Source organism: Penaeus chinensis, chromosome 30, assembly GCF_019202785.1.
Source record: "Penaeus chinensis breed Huanghai No. 1 chromosome 30, ASM1920278v2, whole genome shotgun sequence".
Lineage (NCBI taxonomy): Eukaryota > Metazoa > Arthropoda > Malacostraca > Decapoda > Penaeidae > Penaeus > Penaeus chinensis.
The window spans coordinates 13,985,984-14,009,998 of NC_061848.1; the positions used below are offsets into that span (position 1 = coordinate 13,985,984).

The window sequence follows — 24,015 nt, forward strand, 5'->3', positions numbered from 1 at the left end:
TTTATGGCGGGGAAGTTCTCTCCGTGTGGGAGTGAGAGGTGGCTGCGGGAGAGACTGATTAAGTGTCAGTTTGCACAATAAAAGTGGTGGTGGTACGCATGCTTTTGGAGAAAAACGGAAGGGGATTCGAAATGTGTCAACGCAAGCGGGACTTGTGCTTTATTGCTGGCGGGTCAGTCAAGTGGATGGGAGTGAAAGAGAAAAAAGAAAGGTTCTTTCTCTCTCTCTCTCTCTTCTCTTCCTCTTGGTAGCTCCTCCTCCTCTCCCCTTCCCTCTTAACCCTTTCTCCTCCTTTCTCCTTCAATCTCCTTCCTCCTCTGCCCCCCCCCCCCCCCCAAGAGCCTCAGGGTGGGTGCGCACCAAAGGGCGGCCTATGGGGACCTGGCCGTTAAAATTCAATGAGATCGTAAATTAACACGTAGCGCCATTGTCAAGGCCGGGGTATGGGGGTGACGGAGGAGAAAAGAGGAGATGGAAGAAGAGGAGGAGGGGGAGGAGGAGGAGGAGGTCGAGGGACGGGGATTTGGGAGGAGGAGGTGGACAAGGAGGAAGAGGAAGGGGCATGGGTGGAAATATGCCCGCCAGCTATGCGAGTAGAGAGGTCCCATTACGAAATCATTTGTGATGAGGAGGCATGGCATATTCCTCGATCTGTTTTGGTCGGGGTGCTTGTAAACTGGCGGGTGTCAGTCATAACTCACGGGTGAAGTGTAAGAGCTGCAACTGTCACGTGGCGGGACGAGCGAAGCACGTGTTGCGCATTCCTTTCTTTCTACTCGTTCCTATTATCTTTTTCTTTCCATCTCGCGCTCTCGCTCGCCCGCTGTCTTTCATTCACTCTTTCACATGCATGCACACCCACAATCTCTCTCACTCCCGGCTCCTTTCTATCTGTCTATCTAACTATCTATCTATCTACGTTGCAACAAGAACAAGGGCCTGAAGAGCGTGACACCGATTCGAGACCTGATGAGGCGACTACGTGGCGCGCATCGCCTTGTCCGAGCGATATTAATGGGCGAATGAAAGGTGCTTCCCCTCTGGCCGTGAGAACCGATGAGGCCTCCCCCCAACCCCCTCTGGCCCTGCATGCCCCCCCCCCACCCCCCAGTCCAGCGCCCTTGCAATGCCCTGGTGACAGCGTCGCTCTTTGGCCTCACTGGCCACCTCCTCCCTGGCCTTCCCGAGCTTGCGTTGTTTTCTCTTGTGTCGTCCCTTCTTCCCTTCTCCCCTCTTTCCCCTTCGTTTCTGTCTCGTTTGTGTCGCCCTTTTCTCCATCCTTTCTCACACTTTATTCTCTGCCTCTCCCATTCATTCATTGGCCCTTCGCTTCCCTTCAGCCTTTACTTTGCCTTTCCTTCTTTCTCCTCCCTTCCTGTGTTTCTCCCTCCCTTCTATATTTCATTTGATTCTCCTCTACCCCTCCCTTTCACATCTTTTCTCTTCTGCCCCTCTCCTATCCATCCCCCTGAATGTCTTTTCCTTTGTCCCTCCCCCTCCCCTTCTCATCTCTTCTTCACGGGCTCTCCCCTTTCCCCTCCCTTTCTCGTCCCCTCCCCTTCTCACCCCTTCTCTTCTGCTCCCTCTCCCCCCTCGGCCCTCCCCACCCTGTATTCTGCACCCTTCAACCCTTCCCTCCCCCTGCCTGTCGGTGCCGTCAAGCCCCTGTAGCAGGTTAAAAGGGAATATCCTTATCAAACGGCGCTGTGATCCCCTTCCTCCGTGGGTTTGTGTTTGCGCGTGTATTTGTTTGGGCCTCACACCTCAGCTTTTGCAAAAAAACTGAGTATTGTCTGGGCGAAGGTGGGCTTCCAAGGCCGATGTTCTTATTTATGGTTTTGAATGTGCTCCGTTGATATCATTTATGCAATATTAATGTTTTGGCTTTTGTTTTCTCCTGCAGATACATCATACGAGAAGGCGTGTGGGTCGGACAGGCGTGGGTCTGCCCCCGCCACGCCCATCCTGGGGGCGCGGCCCACAGATTCAACTCCAAACAGATTGGTGGTTAGTATTTCAGTTTTCTGTTTATTGTGACAATTTCTTGGTGTATCCTTGCCCCAAGCGCTCACCCATTCACTAACTCACTCACTCACTCACTCACTCACTCACTCACTCACTCACTCTCCCACTTACTGTAAAATTGTTTATCAAATCAAAAATCTCTCTCTCTCTCTCTCTCTCTCTCTCTCTCTCTCTCTCTCTCTCTCTCTCTCTCTCTCTCTCTCTCTCTCTCTCTCTCTCTCTCTCTCTCTCTCTCTCTCCCCCCCCCCCCCCCCCCACACACACACACTGCTAATAAAGAAAAGAAAAACAACGAAAGGCGCAAACAAAGAAAATGAGAGGAAAGCCAACCCAAACAAAGAAAAAAGGAAATTGAGAACAAAAAAAACGCCGGCTCTTACGACACTCCCATCGGCGAGGGCGCTACGAACTCACACTTCCTCTGAAGGCAGTGTGTGAGCGGCGTGCGTGGTGAAGGAGACCAGGGAATGGGCTCTTTCGATGAACTGTGAACACTGAACAATGAACTCCGTAAGACCGCGTGGGTGCCAGTGTTACGCACGGCTGACCAGATGACCCGAGTTCTGACCTGTCGTCGGAGTGACCTATTTGGACTGCAGAGTGATAGGTTGCAGCAACAAACGTTTTCTCTCTTCTCGCGTTGACCTCCCCAGCGTCAGCCATGCAAGCACATTACCTGTATATGTTGCAACAGGCAAGTTTGTATAGTTTATGATGCCAAACGTCATCCGTTGCTGGTTTTGCGCCCCCTGGGAGTCCTGCCCCGCACAGGCTCCCACACGCCGCTTAACGGTTCACGGCCTCTCTTGCAACGTTTCCGACACACTTCTGGGGAAACGAGAAGGCCCCGCTGTGGGAAAAGTGTTTTGCCAATCGGCCGTGGACTGTGTGTGTCGCTATCTGTGTTTGCTCTTTGGCTTCAGAAATTGTGTGGTGCAGTCATCTTGGATATGCCCTCCTCACCCTCCTCCCTCTCCCCTCCCTCTACTCCCCTCCCTCTGCTCCCCTCCCCCTGCTCCGCTCCCCTCCCCCCCGCATGACGGCCATCCGGCGTGACGCGCAGGACTGCCCCAGTCCAGCCAAAGTTCACGGGCGTGCGCTGCATAAGGACATGCCTGGCCCCGAGCACCTTGCATGTGCTCCTTTACGTCAGCGTGTTCATCGTACGGGAGTTTCCACCAGTGCGGCGGCAATTGCGGCGGCGGCAGCATCACTCGTCGCGGAGATTGTGTGAATAGTGAGACGAGATGCTGCGCCTGTACACGGGCAGCGAGGAGAGCATCTTGTGGGACTCGGACGGTGCCATTTACTCCATCGGCAGATCGGTAATGCATCAGTGTGTATCGTGAGACACGAGTGTGTGTCTGTGTCTTCGTGTGCACGTGCGCGTTTATGCATGTATGTATGTATTTGCAAGGGAGTATAAGTGCGTGAAAGTGAGTATAATCGTATTATTTGTGTGATCAATGATTGTGCAAAATCTACGGTTCTCTAAACTGTGAGCCTATTCCCCTGTGTGACATTGACCTGGCAGCGCGAGTGACCATAATTATTATGGAGAAGGCCGGTGCTTACGCGGGAGGGCCATGGCAGCACCTGCGGCCCGTGCCACCGAGTGGGATTCCCGGCGCCGACCACCTGGAAGCGATTATGAGCGCACGTAGGAACAAACGGTGTAGTATGGCCGGCCGACGCGGCGTTGCATTGCATTTGCAGAGGAGGCACTAGGGCTGGGGAAGCGGCCACCCGTGACGTGTTTGGCCGCTTCGTAAGTGGGGCATCAGAAGGCAGCCGCGGTGGCTGTGTGCGCGGGAGCATCGTCAGTAGTGCTCCGGGATTGCCTACGTCAGTGTGAAGAGGTGGCACTCTTTGCGGATGTCCCGTCTCTCTCTCTCCTCTCCTCTCCTCTCCTCTCCTCTCCTCTCCTCTCCTCTCCCGTCTTCTTTTCTCGATTGTCTTCTCCCTTTTCCATTCTCTTAATTTCCTCTCCTACTCTTCTCCCCTCTCCTCGCTTCTGTTCTCCTATCTGCTCTTCTCCTTTCTGTTTCTCTTCTCCTTTGTGCTCCTCTCCTTTTCTCTCTCACCTCCCCTTTCTCCCCCCCCCTCCCTCCTGACTCTGCGTACTCCCCACGCACTACGCCCTCTCTGTCCGGAGTACGGAGAATTATCTCAGGATTCACGTCACGCTTCAAGTCTTGCTCTTCTATTATTGTTTGTATAATTTCCGACATTTCCGACACACACACACACACACACGCACGCGTGTGTGTGTGTCTCCAAGCTTAGTGTTTGGGAATCGTGGAGTTCCCGCCGGCAGCTCTGGTGTCACTCCGTCCGAAAGCAAGAGTTGATTACCAGAATCCTCCCTCTGCCATGTGGGGGCGGCGCCGGAACTTCCACGCTGGCGATGTCGTGAGTGATATTCCCGAAGGAGTCACTTTTTTTCTCCCTCTCCTCGGGTATCTCAAGGTCGGGAGATCCATTCCTCCCCCAAGCGGAAGTGCGTCCGAACACGATTACTTTGTATACACCTGTTACTATTTTGAACGTCAGCTGGCCGTGAGCGGGGGTGTGGGCACGAGGGGCAGGGGGTGGCAGTGGCCAGACAGGGCAGCCGGGATCCGTCTGGCCGCCCGCACCCACCTTGCCCTCGCTGCATTCCACAGCCGCCGACGCTCACCCTCCGCGCCAGGTATTGCAAGCCGCGCGAGGACGTCGCCGTGCAGTTGCATTGGTGCTTGCCTGTGTCCCGCGTGGAGTGCACTGGAGCCGACTCTACCTGCGCTTTTGTTTTCCTCTTGAGTTCGTCCGCCATTGAAAGGTAACTCGATTTATTCTCCTTGAATGCAGCCAAATGGAGTGTTTGAGGTGACGAGCCACGGGCTTGACGTGGGAGCCGCACAGAGGAGTGCTGCAGTCGGCGCCCACACTCCCTGCGTGCCGAGGTGGCTAACGGACGAGCTAACCCGCCCACGACTAATAATCGTCCTCTTGGGCCACGGGCGCACCGGCGGGAGCTTCCTCTCACTGCCTTCTGTTACCTCTTTCACTCCTCGCTCCTCATCTATCCTCTTCTCTCCTCATCTATCCTCTTCTCTCCCCTCCTCTCCCCCCCCCCTCTCTCTCTCTCTCTCTCTCTCTCTCTCTCTCTCTCTCTCTCTCTCTCTCTCTCTCTCTCTATCTCTATCTCTATCTCTATCTCTATCTCTCTATCTCTCTATCTCTATCTCTCTATCTCTCTCTCTCTCTCTCTCTCTCTCTCTCTCTCTCTCTCTCTCTCTCTCTCTCTCTCTCTCTCTCTCTCTCTCTCTCTCTCTCTCCCTCCCTCCCTCCCTCCCCCCCCCTCCCTCTCCCCCCCCCCCCCCAACCTACCTAACTTCCTACCTCATTCCTCTCCGTGTTTAAAGGCGCAAGGGCCGCCCATCTCCGGCCCTCCATGGGCTCGCAGCTGGAGGGAAGGCGTGGGCGTATGAAGCATCCAGGTGGGCGGGGTAGTAGTGCGGAGGCGGTGCGACATGGGCGACGCCTATATTCTCGGTCGCAGACGGGGGCTGTGTGGTCGAACCGACATGGGCGTCGAGGCCAAACACGTGGTATGAGTCCCTTGCGTTACGGGTCTCGCTGCATCAACAACTTTTTTGAACGGCGTGACCTTCAAACTCGGCGAAGCGATTGTGCAGGTCACGCGTTATGGCCAGCGGGGAGGATGTTGATTCAGAAAGGTTTCTTGTTATAATGTTAATAATAAATATAACGATAATTATCTTTTGCGTTTTTTTCCGTTTTTGCTCACATTCCGTAAGAGCGCGCGGACGTGACGTTCGTTCGAGGAAAGTACGGACAGTTGATAACGTAACGCGAGCACCCATTGTCCGCTCTTTTCCTACTGGATTAACCATATAGGAGTTTTTCCTGTAAGGCATGCATGGGGCCTTTTTCTTCGATATCTTTAGTTATTTCTCTCGAGAATTAATACCGACGAAGGAACATTTTAGCGCTGACTTTCGGTCGAGTTCTTGCGACACGCCCTTTTCCGTTGCATGATAAAGGTAACCAACTGCTCTTGGTTTGACGATTCGTCGCGTATATTCGTCGTTTCGTGTCGCTCGCGTGGTGCCCCTCGACGGCCCGATTCCCCGCGGCGGAGGAAGTGGATCGGCAGCCCTGCGTATGATTACAGTCATCAGCGGCTGTATTATAAATGAGCCAGGCGCCCCGGAGCGTGATGGCCCTCGGGCACGTCTGGGCACGAGCTACGGAGTCGTTACACGTAATCGTAATGTCTTTCCGGCGGGACGTGGCCTACCAGGAGGGAAAGTTTTAAACCGGTGGGACTTCTTATGTAGTTCAGGGTGATGGACAGTGTCGGAGCTACATTTCCTGTCCCCGACACACGCGCGCCCTTTGTTGCTCTCGGTTCCGCTAGCCTTTTTCTTGTGCCCAAGGAGGCGGTGCCTCTTAGGACCGCCGTCAAGCGCAACGGCTCCTGTAGCATAAAAACTCGACCGGAGGGCGATATATCTTCGGCATCTTAATGAGCGGCTGATATGCCGTCGATCGTCGCGCGGCGTCGAGTGTACCATTTGTTTCCATTGTGAGCCTTGACCTCAACATCCTGTCTTGAATGTCCGGTTGTGGCCGCTGCGTCACTGCCATTGTTTCCTTGGCCGTCTCAGTTCTCCCTCGAACCAGAAGGAAGGCACACTCGGGTTGCGAACGCAAGGTGGTTGGTGAAGGTTGTTTTCGAAGGGATACGAGAGGAAATGTGCATTATAATTGGTTATCGTCTCGAATATACCATTTGTAGGAATATAAATTAATGTTATTTAATTAATATCAACGCTTAATGACGAACGTGCAAACCACACAAACTTTCCCCGAAAAGCACGTCTCCATATCCCTACCCGTGACATCATTGCCTTCCCCGAGCACGGTACCGAGAAGAGGCGCCGTCAAGCCACGAACTCACACCCTTTTCCTTTTTGCAGAACTTCTTCAGTAAGAGGTCATTCAAGAGTAACCCCCTGAAGAGGACCAAGTCTGTGACCAAGTTGGAGAGGACCAAGAGAGGAGGCCGAGGAGGGATCAGCGGGATGCTGGACTCGGACCCCCTGAGCCTGGGGCCCTCCAACACGCGGCTCCGGTCCTCCCGCTCTCACGAGTCCCTGCTATCTAGTCACAATATGATGCACACGCTAGACCTGGCAGCTGGTAAGGAAGACATTCTTTTGAAGGAATATGGTTTTGATTTGTTTATGTATTATGTTTTTTTCTCCGTGGAATAAGTTTAATTAACCTGACTATTGTGCTTGAGTATTATTTTGGAGTTTGTTCGATGGATTAGTTTTTAATGACTCGTTTATCTTCAGGTGAGGTGACTATCAGACCCCTACACGCCAGCATTCTTGGTCAGGAGCACTGTTTCCAGGTAAGGCAGTTTGTCACCGATGCATTTATATTATCCCTTGTCTTTTAACTGTTTATACTTGGATTATTTATACTTCGAAGGGTGTGTATTATTATTTTTTTGCGTCTTTGTGTTATTCATTATATTCATTATTCCTCTGCAGGTCACGTCCCCCACTGGCACTAGATATTTCAGCTGCAGAACGGCTGACGAGAGAGACCGATGGGTGGACTCCCTCCGCAAGGCTGTCAATCCGAATTATGACAATGTGCGGAGAACAGAAAACTCCCTAAAAATATTTATTCTAGAAGCGAAGGGAATCGGCAGCAAGAAAAGGTATTTTTGTCGACATGCTTTCTTGTATTATAATGAATTCCGAAAATATGAGGTTGAAGCAGATTTTTTTCCCCCAACAATGTAAAATCTATACAAATTTGTTCATTACAATATATGTTTCCTATTTCCAGGTACTTCTGTGAACTGCTTCTCGACAACGCACTCTATGCACGTACATCAAGCAAGCAAAAGAGTGATATGTGCTTTTGGGGAGAACAGTTTGAGTTCCACAGTCTACCCACAGTGGAGAACATCAGCGTTGCTCTCTATCGCGAAGGAGAGAAAAAGAGGAAGAAGGTGTGTTTTGTGTGCGAAATGCGCTGTTTAATTGATCAGAATAATTGTATCCATTTGCTGCTTTTGTCGTATTAATTTGAATGTTGAAATTATTCGTGTAACTACATGTTGGTCGTTTGCTCTTTCAGGAAAAGAATGTATTGGTGGGAACCGTGAATATCCCAGTGGCCAACGTGAACAGCCGCTCACTCATTGAAAAGTGGTACCAAGTACAAAACGACGCCAGGGCTCCCAGCAAGGACCAGGCAGCGCTAAGGATTAAGTGCAAGTTCCAGTCAATTGATATTCTACCCATGGAGATGTACTCTGATTTTATCCAGGTGAGTTCGAACGTGGCAGCCTGTTGTCTTCGTGTTTGGTTCCTGCCATTTTTGGCATTGTTATTTTCGTATAGCATTATCACATGAGCTTTAAATAGCAAAAAAAATGGTGAAATGTAATGGAAACACTAATTCCTTAAATCATGCACTCATTTAAACATGTTATTTCCAGTATGTGAAGGCCAACTATGGAGTAATCTGCGAATTGCTGGAACCCGCCATCAGTGTCAAGTCCAAGGAGGACATAGCAACAGCCCTGGTCCACATCATGCAGAGGGAGGGCATGGCACGCAACTTTCTGGCTGATCTTGTTATGATGGAGATTGAGAGAATAGGTAAATTAAACCCCTTGCATTGTCTAATTCTTTTGCATAATGATGTTTGTTTGTTTAGGATTTTACTGTTCTGAGTTCTTGGTGTGAGGTGGGACTGTGTATGCTTCTTTAGTATGGGAATTACTTGTATGAATTTATAAATAATTTCAGTAGTTTGATAAAAAAAAAAAGATGAACTCGTATACCCAATTGAGTTTAGCTATAGTTAAAATACTTTTTTATTTACAGATGACTCTCACCTACTTTTCCGTGGCAACTCTCTGGCCACAAAAGCTATGGAAGCATTCATGAAGTTGGTGGGAGACAAGTATTTGCAGGACACTCTTCGGCAGGTCATCAACAAGGTTGTCGAAGATGGACTCGACTGTGAGGTGAGTCATTCGCAAGTGTGTGTTTATCTTAGAAGGTTGACTAAGTAAGCTGCTAGATACAAAGGTTATGGAATTCATCTGCTGTTTTCAAATGATAAGTGATTTTATTTTGTGTGACTTTGCTGATCTTTTATAAAATCTCTTTCAGGTGGACCCTATGAAGGTGCCTCAGATTTCATCAATTCAGAAACAACAGGAAAACCTCATGTATGTCGTTCGCATGACATGGTCTCGCATTCTCAACTCCCACCCTTACTTCCCCCTGGAACTGAGGGAATGCTTCTGCCTGTATCGGGAAAAGCTGGCATCCATTGGTAAGCAGGGCCTCAGTGACAACCTGATCTCTGCTTCCATTTTCCTCCGTTTCCTGTGCCCGGCCATCCTCTCCCCGTCTTTGTTCAACATCACACAGGAGTACCCAGACGAGAGGGCTTCAAGGAACCTCACGCTCATTGCCAAGACTTTGCAGACCCTTGCAAACTTTACCAAATTCCAGGGTAAAGAGAATTTCATGGAGTTCATGAATGAATTTATTGAGTTAGAGCAGGCACAGATGAAGTCTTTCCTCAAGCAAATTTCTAGTCCTGCCACCCACGACCACCGAGTGTTAGAATACGATAGAGATATTGACATTGGGAAGGAGCTATCATCATTGCATACATTCTTCAATGAAGCACTGAGGAAGTTGGCAAGTAACACTTCGAAGAACAACAACAGCGTTTCGCAACAGATGCACTTGGATAAGCTGAAAGAGCTTCTAGATGAAATCTCGTTGGCTCAGACTCGGCCGAACATCAACCTTGTGGGGCGGTTGTCATCTCAGAATAGTGTGGAGTCACCCGTGTCACCTAATAGCAATATGGCTGACGCTGGCCGAATGGAGGATAAGCTTGGATATCAGAGCTTACAAAGAAACATTTTCCGGTACAATGACCCTACAGTTAGTGAAGATTATCGTCCGGTTCCTCCCCCTCCCATAAGTCACATTCAGCCGCCGCCTGAGACCCCATCCACACCACGGCCCTCCACGCTGCCAAGAAATACGTACTTGATGGGTTCGGCACGCAAGCCAGCTGTTGATTTGAATACAGCTGATGACTATGTTCTTTTCTCAGCACTGGAACCTGATGCTAAGCCAAGGGAGCCAAATGCCATTGGTCACAGCTACAGTTACAATCATCTTGCACCAGTTCCAGCACAGAACACCTCCCCAGTTCACACTAACCACAACCATCACCATCACCACCACTTTCACAACCACGCTGCCTGGTTCAACAGCAGACAGGTGTTCAATGGGCACCCGCAGGTGAACGGGCATGGCCAGGTTCATCAGAATGGCCAGATTGGTCCAAATGGAAATCCAGAGGAATCTCTAGATATGAGTCATGAGGAGAATGACAGAAATTCTGCCGGTGAGACAGAGGCCAACATGAAGGGTTCTCAGACCTCCATCTCGCAACTGTCTAATGTGGCATCATCAGGGTATCAGAGTTTTGCTTATAGTCAGTCATCTAGCCCAGTGGACCCTTCGATAACTCACCATGATGCTGCTAATAATAATAACGCAGCAGCAAATAACAGTAGCAGCAGTAATACTAGTGGTGGGATCCATGTATCTCCCCACTTAACACCTCCACAAATGTCAGCACCACTTGCCTTCAATAACCCCATGTATCATCTAAATGCTGCAACTAGTTCCCCAAGACCCGTTCCCCACCGAGGTCCACGGATGACCCACCTCCATCACCATCACCACCTACACCAAACTTCACAGCAGCAGCAAAGTCCGGTTAGCTCCTCTCTCAGTTCGGCCCACAGCGTTGAGGACCTGCAGACTGTATCCACACTTGCTGCGGGGCTGGCACCTGGCCGAGGCCCCCAGCGGACCCACTCTTCCTCCAGTGAAGACAGCACGTCCCTAGCGTGTACACCGCCTCTGGAACACAGAGCATTTAAGTCCGGTGCTCCTCGCACGAATCCCCGCTGCTTGCCGCCAGGATGGGGTCAGGCCCCTGTTGTACCAGGGACTACCCCTGACCATCACCACTCTACCTCAGACTTACTGGGAGGAGCAAACTGTCGGAGAACCAAGATGACACGCCGGCAGTCAGCAGAGGTTGGCAGCGGACGGCGACATCGATACCAGTACGATAGCGATTCCTCAAGTGACGAACAGCATCCACCTCCCACGCGAGTACGCCCGACGCGTGTCAATCACAGAGTGTCAGAAACGAAAACTCTTGAAGAGGTAAGTAATCTTCATATTATCAGAATTATATTGAAATGCCTCTTATGACAGGTAATTAAAATGATAAGCCAACAAGTGTATGATTATGCGTTTTCTAAAATATTTTGCTCTCTTTCAGTATGAGCAAGAAATTCTTGCATTGCGAACGGCCATGGAAGAAATGCATCACAAATTAGTTGCTGCCGATGACCACATACACACCCGTCCTGAGGCTTCTGCCCCAGATGTCGTTCCATCAGGTGTTCCTCACGACCCAGTCCCTCATCACCACTCCAACAGTCACCTTAATAGCAGTCCTCAGAGTCAATCCTCGGCTCATCACCAACATGGCCGTCACAACCACCAAAATCCTCTCTATTCGCACTCGCAGCAAAGAGCAGATCCAGAGATAGAGGGTGCTCACATGAGGGACTTGTTGCAAAAGTAAGTGGTTTATGTGTATTTAAACACAAAGTATCATGTAAATATTCACGGAATGTATGGAATGTTTTAAATATATATATATTTTAACTTAGTTTCACAATGTTGAAGAACCTAATCAGTTTATATGAAACTGACTTTCACAAATCACTGTGTAACAAAGTTTTTTTTATTTCAGGCTTCAGGAACAGTTTCGGATAGAACAGTTGAAACTATCAGAACAACTGGAAGAGAAAGACGCTGTAATCCAAGCCCAGGAAGATCGGATCAATGCCCTGGATCGAACCAACACCCAATTGCTCATGGCGCTTGAGCACATCAGGGAGTTGTAAGTCGTCCCACATCGCAGAGTTTGCAAGACTTCATTACTCACCCGTAGGCATTGCTGGTGTTTGCTTTTTTTGGGTTTTGCATGGTTAACCTCACTCACAGCTGGTTGCGAAAGCACTATTTATTGGTGGGGCTGCTGCTATTTAAGCTACAAGATTAGGGTGTCAACACTGCTTATGTTGTATTGCCTTGCTTGGTGCCTAATTTTCAAAATTAGTTAAATATTTTAAAGACTTATTTTTATTTTTGGCCAAAGCATGACGCTTCCATGAACATGGCTGGTATTTAAGGGAGTTAATTTGTTGTGAGAACATTATTTTTTCAATTCATCTTCTCTAGAGGCATGAATGGCAGCAGGAGGGAAGAGGGTAGATTGTGATATTAAAATGAGGTTTGCTTTCATATTTGTAATACAAGGTTTGCTTGGATATTTCTTGTGTTAAAATAGGGTCAATTAGTCATTTAGATGTAGTTTGTAGAAACTGCACATAGTTCAGAGGAACTAATTTTCAGTAACATTCAGCTCCACACTTTTATAACAAAACGGCCTTAAACATATAATTCTTCACTCTAGTGATACATTACTAGTCATTTGGGCTTCACATCCCCCTTTTTCCAAGACAGTGAAAGCCTACACTGGGATGTCACTAAATTGTGTTTTCTTTTGTTTCAGGAAACTGGGCCAAGAAAATCTCCTGAAGCATATGCCTCAGGAAGGTAGTCAGCTGTCTGACACAAGTGATTACAAGAGCAGCTCTTGTTGAACATCAAGCTAGGATGGAACAAAAAATATATATATGTATTCAGTGACACTGAGTTAGAAGAAGCTTTATTTAAGGGCTATTGTAAACAGTGGACTCCTATTTTTCATATCAAAAAGAATTATTGCTTAATCATAGATACCACCAGTATTTATCACGGTAATGCTGTATATGATGAAATGCTGATACTGGTATATACTTGTAACACATTTTTGTATCAGCGTATTGCTGATACGGAGTAATGGCAAAATATTCTCCTTTATAAGTGTTATCCCCTTCCCCCTTTCTTCCTTATGCCCTCCCCTCCCCTCCCCTGTCCTTTCCATATCACATGCTGCCTGGAATTAGTATGCTGTGTGGCCCTTTCTCTAGTTCGTTTCTCAAACCCTGTGCATCATCTAGTTTCTTAGCCTATGTAGGGAAAAAGTCAGTAAGATAAGCTGATCAGATACTGTTTATATGTTAAAGAGAAAAGAAGTTATAGAGCCTCTCGTACATTTTTTTTTTCTTTCTTTTTACTAAAGGCTTGGATTGCACTCATGATATAAGCCTAAGTCAAATACCATGCAAGGTTCATCATGGCTTATCATGTTATGTAAATTTGGCTTTTTAATGAGGTGATCATTAAGAAGAGTATGATATTTTGTCTTGTTTTGTATCAAAGTTACCAAATGCCATAGCCAATGCTGCCTTACTGTTGGTATTATTGTTTAGAGGGAAAATAATCGCAGAGAATGGCACCAAAGATTGACGTTTCCCCCCACATTTCAGTTTTTATCATTTATTATTTTCAGTATTTTAAAGTTTTACTTCCCCCTCCCCCTTTCTTAGACAGTTCAATTTTTCCACTTACCTAAAGTTGTTATGGTAAGATGGACTAACTCAGCACAGAAATGAGACTTTTTTATAAAGTGTTATTAGTAACGTAAAAGCAAACAAACAATGTCAAGTAACAGTAATATCTGTGTTTACCTATATATATATATTTTAAACTGTATCATAATTTTTTTTTTCTCTCTGATCCATTCTTTGTGGTTATCCAATTACTGCCTTGCACACCATTTTCCTGTGCACAAGAATATTGCAAGGCTGTAAGAACAACCTGACAGTTGACCTATCAACTAGAGCACCTCATTTCTTTGTATGTTTTTATTTTTTTTTCTCTTATTCTCCTTTTTTAATCTATACTTTATATGAATATAATCATTGCCTCATTCTGAGAGGCATCTCTAACCAAAGATTCACATTTATATGTTTGAATATAGATATATAATTTTTATTGCTTGCAGTTCAACTATTTACATTAAAGGGCTTTAAAGACAAAGATCAAATAGAAAAAATGCCGTTGACAAGATAACAGCTTGTGTCAGAATGGCAAACCTTGAAAAAGTGAAAAGATAATGAAGTGATTAAAGGAATGGTGATAAGTACTTGTACATCATTACCTGTCTGGGTTGCGTCACGGCATAGTACTGATTATGCATTAGCCCATTCCAAAAGCTCTGATAGCCTGTTTCTTTCGTGTATATGGCAGATGTACTGTATTTGTTTCAGAGTGTATTTATTTGATTTAGTTTATATTGAGTCACAGCTACTCAATTCTTTAGATGTATATAATGTAAATTTTTATAAATTATGTACACTGTTTGGTACCTGTTTCATCATGATCCTCGTGCACATCCGTTATGTTGTCCCGTTTAGACATGACTAGGTTATCCATGTAAATAAAAAGGTGTGAAAAAAATATAAATTTATGTGCTGAACTCATGACTTTCCTTTTTCCTTTGTGATTAAAAAAAATCAAAGCTTTGACAAGATTAATTCCTTTTATTTTAAATAGTTCATAAGATTTCTACAACTAATGTTAACTAGATTTTATTTTTAAAATCTATACATTTGACTGCATACCTTGAAAACTGTAATTTATAATGAAAAATATACCATATATATTAAAGAAAAGGCATATATACATACATGTTAAATACAATGACAAATACAAACGTCATCTACTTACTGTGAAAAATATATACAGACCTCATAGAATGTGCATAGAAATTTCAAAAAACTAAGGTGTGGTATGTAGTGAGATTGCTGAATACTGTATATAACTAAAAAAGCTAGAACAAATATTGGCAATAGATGAATACTTTAGTATGCATAACACCTGTATACCAGGAACACATTTTCCTTATAAGTGACAATATCTGATAGTAGGAACCTGATGTAGTAAATTCTATCTTAATGAAAAATGCCAGAAAATAGAAAACAATTTCATATGGTACTTGATCATACACATCTATTTTCACACGTAATTTTATATTTCAACAAAAAGATTTATAAGAAGAATAAACATTCCAGGATGTTAAAAATACCATAGCTTAACTAAAATAGTTTCTACCTGTTGTACAGAATAATTAGATAAATGAAGAGATTAAGAAAAGTCCATATATTATATAATAATACCATTTCAGATATTTGACATGAGCCTCACATCATGCCTGCTATAACCATTATAAGCATCCTGGAACTACGTTTTATTTACCAATTACATAGATCACCATAACATTATCTTCACATCCTAAGACTTCAATTCAAAGCTTCCGACTTTACTTGATACACCTCCATACCTTTCTACAAAATACATTCACACCTTCACAAGAAATGAATACTATTCTGCCTCGCAACGTAAAACCGCGCACAGGACCCAGTACAGTATCCTCCTTGCCTTATGGAGGACCAGCTCCCCAGCCTGAAGGAGGGAGAGGACGGACGCTCCCAGAAGCAGGCCCATGAAGCCTCCAATTCGGCTCACGAGGTTTGAGGAGGAAAAGGAGTACGACTCCACCACCTCCTCGTACTCAGTTCCTGCGAAATATACCTGCAAAAGATGGCAGGGAATTCAGGTGTTGAATGCGGGGGAGAGTGGATGTTTGCGCCTAATAAAAACTACAGATTCAGGTAGTGATGTTTTTACTCTTAAGATGAATACAGATTAATAAATTAATGAATGTGTGTGTGTGTGTGTGTGTGTGTGTGTGTGTGTGTGTGTGTGTGTGTGTGTGTGTGTGTGTGTGTGTATGCGTTTGTGTGTGTGTGTGTGTGTGTGTGTGTGTGTGTGTGTGTGTGTGTGTGTGTGTGTGTGTGTGCGTGTTTGTGTGTGTGTGTGTGTGTGTGTGTGTGTGTGTGTGTGTGTGTGTGTGTGTGTGTGTGTGTGTGTGTGTGTGTGTGTGTGTGTGTGTGTGTGTGTGTGTGTGTGTGTGTGTGTATGTATGAGTGTGTATGGGTATGTGGGTGTGGGTATGAGTGTGAGTGTGAGTGTGTGTACGTGTGTGTGTGTGTGTGTGTGTGTGTGTGTGTGTGTGTGTGTGTGTGTGTGTGTGTGTGTGTGTGTGTGTGTGTGTGTGTGTGTGTGAGTGTGTGTGTGTGTGCCGTGCGTTCATGCTCGTGTATATGCATGTCTATACGTGCGTGTGCACAGCATGACCATTAATCTTATCCAGCCGGTACTCTCTCACCAACGTCACTTAATGCAGAGGGTCTAAATGTATTCAAGATGAGCAAACACACAAGCTTTTGATATACGCTAACAAACAGCTTCTTAAGGATGAAGAACGGAATCTGAATGGAAATAACTAGTTACTGATCGAGACAAGCTGCAGTTTTTACCAATCATATATTTTAGCATTAACTAAAAGCTGTTTGATGTGGGGTGATACATTTCGTTCATGAATGATAAATGACGTTGAAATTGAATGAATACATGAAATGTTTTACAGAACTAAAACCATTGTTAAAAGAATAAAAAACTGTCACTCCCAAGCGTATCTAGTTTTAATTCATGTTTTGATGTGTTGTCGATGAACCACAGCAAATACAAACATACTGTACATGTAAACCTACACTGATTTTTTTTTTTTTCTTCTAAATAATGCAACAACCGAGTTTATTAAACCAGCTGCACATGTAACATACTCCTGGAGATGTAAAGTAAAAAAAAAAGGCGTTGGATACCTGTTATTTTAAACTGCAGCCTGTGTTTGACGTCATTTCGCTGACAGTTGAATGTTCTCCAGAAGGCAGCTCTAATAGGAATGACACAGAGGGCGCCACCAACCCAAGAAGCCATTTTCGTAAATTGGCTCATCTAATTATTTGAATACATGTAAGGATCGTTTATAAGACGTTTCTGTAATTCCTTTCTAGGGGATATTTTGCGACATCATTTTAAGAAAAGAAAAGAAAATGAATCAAACTGCTTTAAGCTTTTTAAGTATACACCGGAAACAATTGATTTATTGTTATGGCTCAGGTAAGGATCTAACGCAGATTCCTTACGTATTCTCGTCTACCCTTTTGCTATAATTTCAAGAATGGTAAATTCTGAGCCAGTTAACCATTAGTTAACAAGAAATTACAACTATAACTAACTCTGACACGCTTTAACTTTAACGGAAACTAAAACTAAATCAAATGAACCAAAACTGAAAGTGAAACGGAAACTAAAATTTAAAAAAATATCAACTAAAACTAAACAAGAACCTAAACTTATAACAAAACCAAATTAAAGACTAAACTTTAAAGAATCCCCACATTCTTGTCGCCATCACCTTCATAATCGCGTTCCTGTTGGTGTTCCACGTGGTGTCGGTGTTCTGGCGGTAGATGGAGGAGAAGCACTCGGGGACGCAGCCGCAGGGGGTGTAGTTGAAATGCCCGTTGAAGAAGAGGTACCTCATGCTTTCCTCGACGGCCTTCACCTTCTCGGGCGTTCGGCATTCGGGGCCTTCCACGTTCATGTATGGTAGCCTGAGGAAGTAAACTTTTCGATTACATCAGTTTTTTTTTATTTTTTTATTCATAAATCCGTGAAAAGTCAAGTTATTCTTTTAGCAAACTCTTAATTCTTATTTTGATTTTTTTCCCGTTTAATTTATATAACATATTTCATTACTCTGTTGTTTTTTGATCGCATTCAGTATACTCTGCTATCCCTACAGAGAAAAAACGAAGGCGTACTTGCAGCCGTGACGGTGAACAACGTGCTTATGAAGGCAGGTAGAGCGGCATGCCTCCGTGTTGTATAGCGGGTGCGGCGAACACTCGTGGTCTTGTCGGTTGATCAACTTGATTTTCTAAAAGATGAATTCCACGGCAGAAAAATGAGAACTTTGCGTAATGCTTAAGATGACGGCAATCTTGGGATGTGTGTATATTCGCATCAGGTTCAATAATAAACTCTGTAAAGGTCAGCTGCCGTCATTGGCCAAAGAGTCGTTTATCTTTCCAACCTTTTCAGATTTGTGATAAACAGTCCTGCAGCTAATAATTAATTCTACATTATAAATATTATTTTTATCGGTTAATTTTGGGGATGTAACAATTATTAGACTGTTGATTGAAAAGCTTTCGCAGCCGCTTCTCTATATATATTTCTAGTTATACAAAAAAAAAAAAAAATAATAATAAAAACTGAAAAAGAAAATTAAATATTATTTTTAAAAATCTATCACCGCCTGTATCGAAACTGATTCGCTGAAAACCGAGATATATCAAGGTTTCCACTCGCTAAATTCCCTTTGCACTGCACTTAGAGTAAATCAGCATGTAAAATACCTCCATATCACACCCAGTTAAAAGTATATGAAAAAAGCATAAATCAAGAGAAGCAGACATCAGGGAGCGGTAGAAGGACAAGAGAAGGTCAAAGCATCGCTGGGAGCGGAAATCAGCTGGTCTCGGTAACGTAATATGACGTTACATGTATAAGTCATTTTTGCACTTTGCGAAACTGATAACACTCACCATTAAAAGCCACGCAGCTTCAATCAATTATTTTTAGGTTTATGGTCGGTCTATGACTGTCTAATCAATAAATAGTAATAAGTTGATAAATGGAAAGGGAATGGTTAATTCATTTAAAAATATCTGATCAGTACAACGTTTGGAGACACTAACGAATGGGTCTCCTATCTTTGATTGCTAGCGGAGATAGAGAGAATGAAAGAGTGAGTGAGTGAGTGAGTGAGTGAGTGAGTGAGTGAGTGAGTGAGTGAGTGAGTGAGTGAGTGAGTGAGTGAGTGAGTGAGTGAGTGAGTGAGTGAGTGAGTGAGTCTGTCGATCTGTCTCTCTCTCCACCTCTTGTCCTCAGAAACATGTAGTTCTATACATTGCTTAACTATTGCAGCCAAACCTCTTGCAACAGTAAAGGAATGTACAGAATAAAAACCTTTGTCGCGCTTCCATTGCCTTCCAATTTACGCAACTGTCCGAAGGCTACCGAAGAATTTGTTCTTAGTGCAGGATGCCTGTAATCGATGGTACTAATGATCTGCCTGACAGCTAGCTGTCTTTAACTCAATATAGAATTAATTGTATAGCTTTTTTTCTGTCGATGTTGTGTTTGTCATCATCATTATCATTATTATAATTATTTTACTGCTACTACTACTATTACCACCATCATCATCATCATCATCATTATTATTATCAGTAGTAGTGGTAGTTGCAGTAGTAATAAAAACAGTAATAGTAGTAGTAGTTGCAGTAGTAATAAAAACAGTAATAGTAGTAGTAGTAGTAGTAGTAATAGGTTTTCGTTATTTTGAATAACGTTTGGAAAAATAGCGAATAGCATAGTGTGCCCGTTCACTATCTGCTCCTCCGCCCCCCCCCCCCCTTCCCCGCTGCTCCTCAATCTCTACGTTTCTCTTTGTCAGTTTTTTTTTTTTTTTTTTTTTTCATCTATCTCTCTATCAATCTTATAATTTCCAAGCTGACCTGAAAGGCAACGAGTATCAGGCGGTGGCATCCCAGTTTCTTCTTGTTCTTCGTGAGTTTCTGCATACAGTTGAATCCGTTTTCTATGGCTTGAGTGACGGGGACCAGAGGGTTATGGACGGCGACCTGAAACAAGGGTAATTATTGTAGTTATTTTGGTGTACTTTTTAAAGTCTGGTTTATTTTTATTTCTTTGTTTTTTAGTTGTGCTATATCATTTATATGTTTCAGTAATTTTCCATTTCGAGTCTTCCATTAACGTAGCATGGTACGGTTTAATGTGATTTAATGATTATGAGAATATGTTTACCAAAACCTGATTCTATGAATGATTCTTACATAGATCTTGTATGTGCTAGAACAAATTTTACTTTCCTGATACTATTTTGAGAGGCGGTTTAAAGCTAACGAGACTAGCTGTTATAATGAAAAACAGATGAAATTCGTACTTGCCCGTAGTTTTGTTTTGAAATCGGCAACCTACAGTAAATACTTAGTCTAATTTAAATTATTCTGATAGAGGAATTAGCAAACAATATATTCATACATACTGCCTGTGAAGACTTTAGCATTACGGTGAACCGGAGAATTGAATTTGTCTGTTACGTGACCGTCGTAATTATTTAAGTTCGTTTCTTAACAGTATTTAACAAGTTAACAAATTCTGGAGCTGCGGCTGTCTCACGCATTATCCTTGGGCCTGGACTATACCTATCTTGGAAGTTGTTGCTTCCAGACAAGGACGTAGAGCGGCGGCTACAGGACAAACCTCGTTTTGCGAGGAATCAGCTCTTCTTTCCTTCACCCAGGACATACGTGTCAACTGGCCTTTTTTAAAAATTCAGGAGGCGTAGAAATTAGAATATAAGGGATAGGCCTATATTATCACTTTGTGTTAGAAGTCATTGGTTGAGCTGAGTCATTACTGTTAACGCTGCAATTATCAGACCTCCACTCTGTAACACTACCCTCAGATCAGGACCACCAAGCTTCGTTGATAATGTTGATAATGATAATGGTAGTGTCTGACAGATGAGCGCATTGCGCTTTACGCCTTTAGTTAAATTCACATAGCTAAAATGGCTAAAACAGTTGAGCCATGAACAAGGCATTCAGTGTGGATTAACTTCTTGTCAACGCATAGTTAGCTGCTATCATTAAAAACGGGCATATAAATTTACACATGTTCGTATACCAAAGCATGTATGTTCTTAATTAGCTACACTTGGGTCAAGTACAATATGTCTTTGAAAAAGAATCGCAGATCTCTCAGAATTGCTTAACGAGTTTTTGGTGACACTATACTTTTAAATATCACGCGTCACATCCTCCCTCCCCTTTGCCCTAAAGAACAACCCAAACTCGCCAATAAAACTAATACCCATTGTTCTTACAGTATATCCTCCGAAGCTGTAGCCATAAGGATGCCCTCGGTAGCTCAGCCTCATGTACACTCCGAACAGCTTGCCGCCCATTCTCACTGAAGCTCCTGGAGGTGGGCGAATGGGACACGCTGGTTAGGTGGTTTTATGATGGTGCTAATAGTGATTGTGGTGGTGATGGCGATGGTAATAATGAGTAATTTAAATTATTCTGATAGATAATAATGATAAGAACGATAATATGAATAATAATAACAATAACAGCAATAGTGGTTATTGTAATAATGATAATAATAGCAATATTGGTAATGATTATAAAAATTATGATAATGTGATGATGTGATAATAATAATTATGATAGTGATAGTGTCAATGAAACTAATAATGATAATAATGATAATCATATTGATAATCATACTACTATCACTACTACTAATACTACTACTACTAATAATAATGGCAGTGATATTGATAATAATAATTATGACTAATAACAACAATAATAACAGTAACAATAATAATGATAATAATAATAATAATAACCGTAATATTAGTAATAATATTGATGATAATAATGATAATTATTATTATCATATTACTACTACTGTTATTGATAATAATGATAATAGAAATTATCATTATTATATTACTTCCACTTCTACTGCTAATAATAATTATCATTATGATTATCATTTTTATGTAATATAGTTGTAGCAATAATAACAATAGTAATATTATAATACTAATAATGATAATAATAATTACTATTATCATCATCATTATTATATATGTAATATAATAATAATAATAACAATAATAATAATAATAATAATAATAATGATAATAATAATAATAATTAAAATAATGATAATAATAATAACAACAATAATAATAACAATGATAACAGCAGTTATAATAACAATAATTCTTGTTTCCTTTTTCGCCATTATTATCGAGAACTGACCCGAGTAGGTATAGCAGAGGCCATAGCGGGTGAGGACGGGCGCCCACGTGCCTCTGGCTTCGCACTTTACACCCGGACCTGTAAAACACTGACAGACCAGGGAAGGCCCCATCAACGCACTGGGAAGCCGGTAAAGGGAGTGGCTGGTGAGCATCCCACGGTAATTTGGGTTGTTGCCTCTATATATTTTTTGGACTGTATATTTAATTGTGAAACATGTGGCAAATAATATATGTTGTGTTTTTTCTTCTTTTGTCTTCTCTTCTGCCCGAAGTAATATGATTAAGTATTTATTCCCTTTAATATATATTTATATATGTGTGTGTGTGTGTGTGTGTGTGTATGTGTGTGTGTGTGAATTGTGTGTGTGTGTGTGTGTGTGTGTGTGTGTGTGTGTGTGTGTGTGTGTGTGTGTGTGTGAGTTTGTGAGTTTGTGTGTGTATGTGTGAGTTTGTGTGTGTGTGTGTGTGTGTGTGTGTGTGTGTGTTCACATGTGTGCACGCCTAACCACAGCACGCAATGCTAACCCCTTCCCTTCGGGACACGCTACCTGCTTGACGAGGTTCTTTAGGTCGTATCCCCCCCGCCGCCAGATGTCCGTGAGAGAGAGGTTGGTCCTCGCAAGCAACTGCAGGTCCGCGTCCAAGGGCATCTTCCCGCGCTGCGTGTGCTCCTTCCACAGGCTCAGCAGGTTGTGGGGGTCGTACTTTTCTCTGGTGATGGTACGAATGGTTATGTTGATGATGTTGATGACGGCGACGATGACGATGATGATGACGATGATAATGATGATGATGACGATGATAATGATGATGATGACGATGATGATTGCGATGACGATTATGATGATAGTGGTGATATTGATGATGATAGTAATGATTTTAATGATGAGGATGACATTATAATGATTTAAAAAGTGCAATACTTATCAATATATGATAATCGTGGTCGTAAACGCAAGAAAAAATATATATATATATTCTAAATGAGCAGATTTATCAACGGCTTAATAGAAACGAGTCCATCATCAAATGGTAGAGGCCGTAGCTGACAAACTTTCTGAGCTGTCTACATTTGGAAAGATCATTCGATATGTAAGACTGCTATTATATGAAACGCCAATATCCATTTCCCTAAGACACTGAATCCCAAAGGAAAACAACCCAAATCATTCCCACAAGTTCCAGAATTGTAAATGAAAACAAACCACAGGAAATCTCAACCACTAACGCCCATTTCCGAAATTGAATCGCAAAAATCCACTCAAATCACAGCAAAACGGAAACAACAGCTTGCATTAGCTCCTCACCTGAGACAAATCGTAATCGCAGGTAAGGTCAGGGTCTCATTCTTGACAATGGACACCTGGACTCTGATCGGCCGGGAGAGGTACAACATCATCTGGTCGGTAATGAGGTAAATCAGACCCGAAAGTCCGGCCAACAGGAGGACCAACCACACGAGGCGGCTAATATAAGATAGATACTTGTATTAGTGATCGTGAAAAGGTTGGAAGTTTGTTTTTTATTAGTCTTATACGTAGGTTTAGTTATGTCCAGATTGATCATATGGTTGCAGCTTATTAAACTGTCTTTATGGATTTTCATGAGCATTGTCATTGTGGTTTCCTTAAGGCTAAGGTTGTAATAGGTGAAGGTGACTAAGTAACCTGAATTAAATTATTAGATTCATTTTAATGAACTGAAAGGCAAAATACCATATATATCGGGGGATCCCAGACTGGAGGGCAATGGAGCATTATGAAAATTCTGACGTCGAATTAAACTGAATTCTATTATATATTTTATGATACATATGATTATCTTTCACATATCAATATATTGGAATCTTTCCATAAAGTGTTCTTATACTATGGCTATTGACACCATTACACTATTCATAACTAGCAATAACTGAATCTGAAAAGATGACAGTCACTGAACGCGGCATAATGGAAAAGGTTGGGAACCCCTGATGCATATTATATCATATCAATAACACCGAAGCTAATGGCCTGGCTACTGCTGACACCACCATGATAA

At 43.4% G+C, this 24,015-nt stretch overlaps 2 protein-coding genes across 5 annotated transcripts in view; one reads left to right on the forward strand and one right to left on the reverse strand.

The window, feature by feature from the left end:
* LOC125041490 overlaps positions 1 to 14,613 on the forward strand; it is a 387,992-nt gene extending 373,379 nt beyond the window's left edge. For 2 of the 3 annotated variants that reach the window (XM_047636496.1, XM_047636497.1), the window contains 12 exons: positions 1,904 to 2,007; positions 7,014 to 7,236; positions 7,395 to 7,453; positions 7,596 to 7,768; positions 7,900 to 8,065; positions 8,194 to 8,385; positions 8,558 to 8,720; positions 8,949 to 9,091; positions 9,240 to 11,339; positions 11,458 to 11,762; positions 11,938 to 12,087; positions 12,763 to 14,613. In XM_047636496.1, coding sequence (XP_047492452.1) covers positions 1,904 to 2,007; positions 7,014 to 7,236; positions 7,395 to 7,453; positions 7,596 to 7,768; positions 7,900 to 8,065; positions 8,194 to 8,385; positions 8,558 to 8,720; positions 8,949 to 9,091; positions 9,240 to 11,339; positions 11,458 to 11,762; positions 11,938 to 12,087; positions 12,763 to 12,853 — 3,869 coding nt within the window. In that variant the 3' untranslated portion in view covers positions 12,854 to 14,613. Of the gene's footprint in view, positions 1 to 1,903; positions 2,008 to 7,013; positions 7,237 to 7,394; positions 7,454 to 7,595; positions 7,769 to 7,899; positions 8,066 to 8,193; positions 8,386 to 8,557; positions 8,721 to 8,948; positions 9,092 to 9,239; positions 11,340 to 11,457; positions 11,763 to 11,937; positions 12,135 to 12,762 lie in introns of all 3 variants that reach the window. The other variant, XM_047636498.1, reaches the window with a different exon arrangement.
* Positions 13,836 to 21,111, reverse strand: LOC125041492 (acid-sensing ion channel 2-like). Of its 2 annotated transcripts, none has more exons than XM_047636499.1 (5): positions 21,022 to 21,111; positions 19,628 to 19,753; positions 17,867 to 17,982; positions 17,458 to 17,656; positions 13,836 to 15,728 (listed from the first exon to the last, which is right to left on the reverse strand). In XM_047636499.1, the coding sequence occupies exons 1-5, from the start codon at positions 21,100 to 21,102 to the stop codon at positions 15,519 to 15,521; spliced, it is 732 nt and encodes a 243-aa protein (XP_047492455.1). In that variant the 5' UTR covers positions 21,103 to 21,111; the 3' UTR covers positions 13,836 to 15,518. The 2 variants fall into 2 exon arrangements, with proteins under 2 accessions (XP_047492455.1, XP_047492456.1); XM_047636500.1 differs by lacking the exon at positions 21,022 to 21,111 and adding an exon at positions 20,179 to 20,314.
* Between the last annotated feature and the right edge of the window lie 2,904 nt (positions 21,112 to 24,015).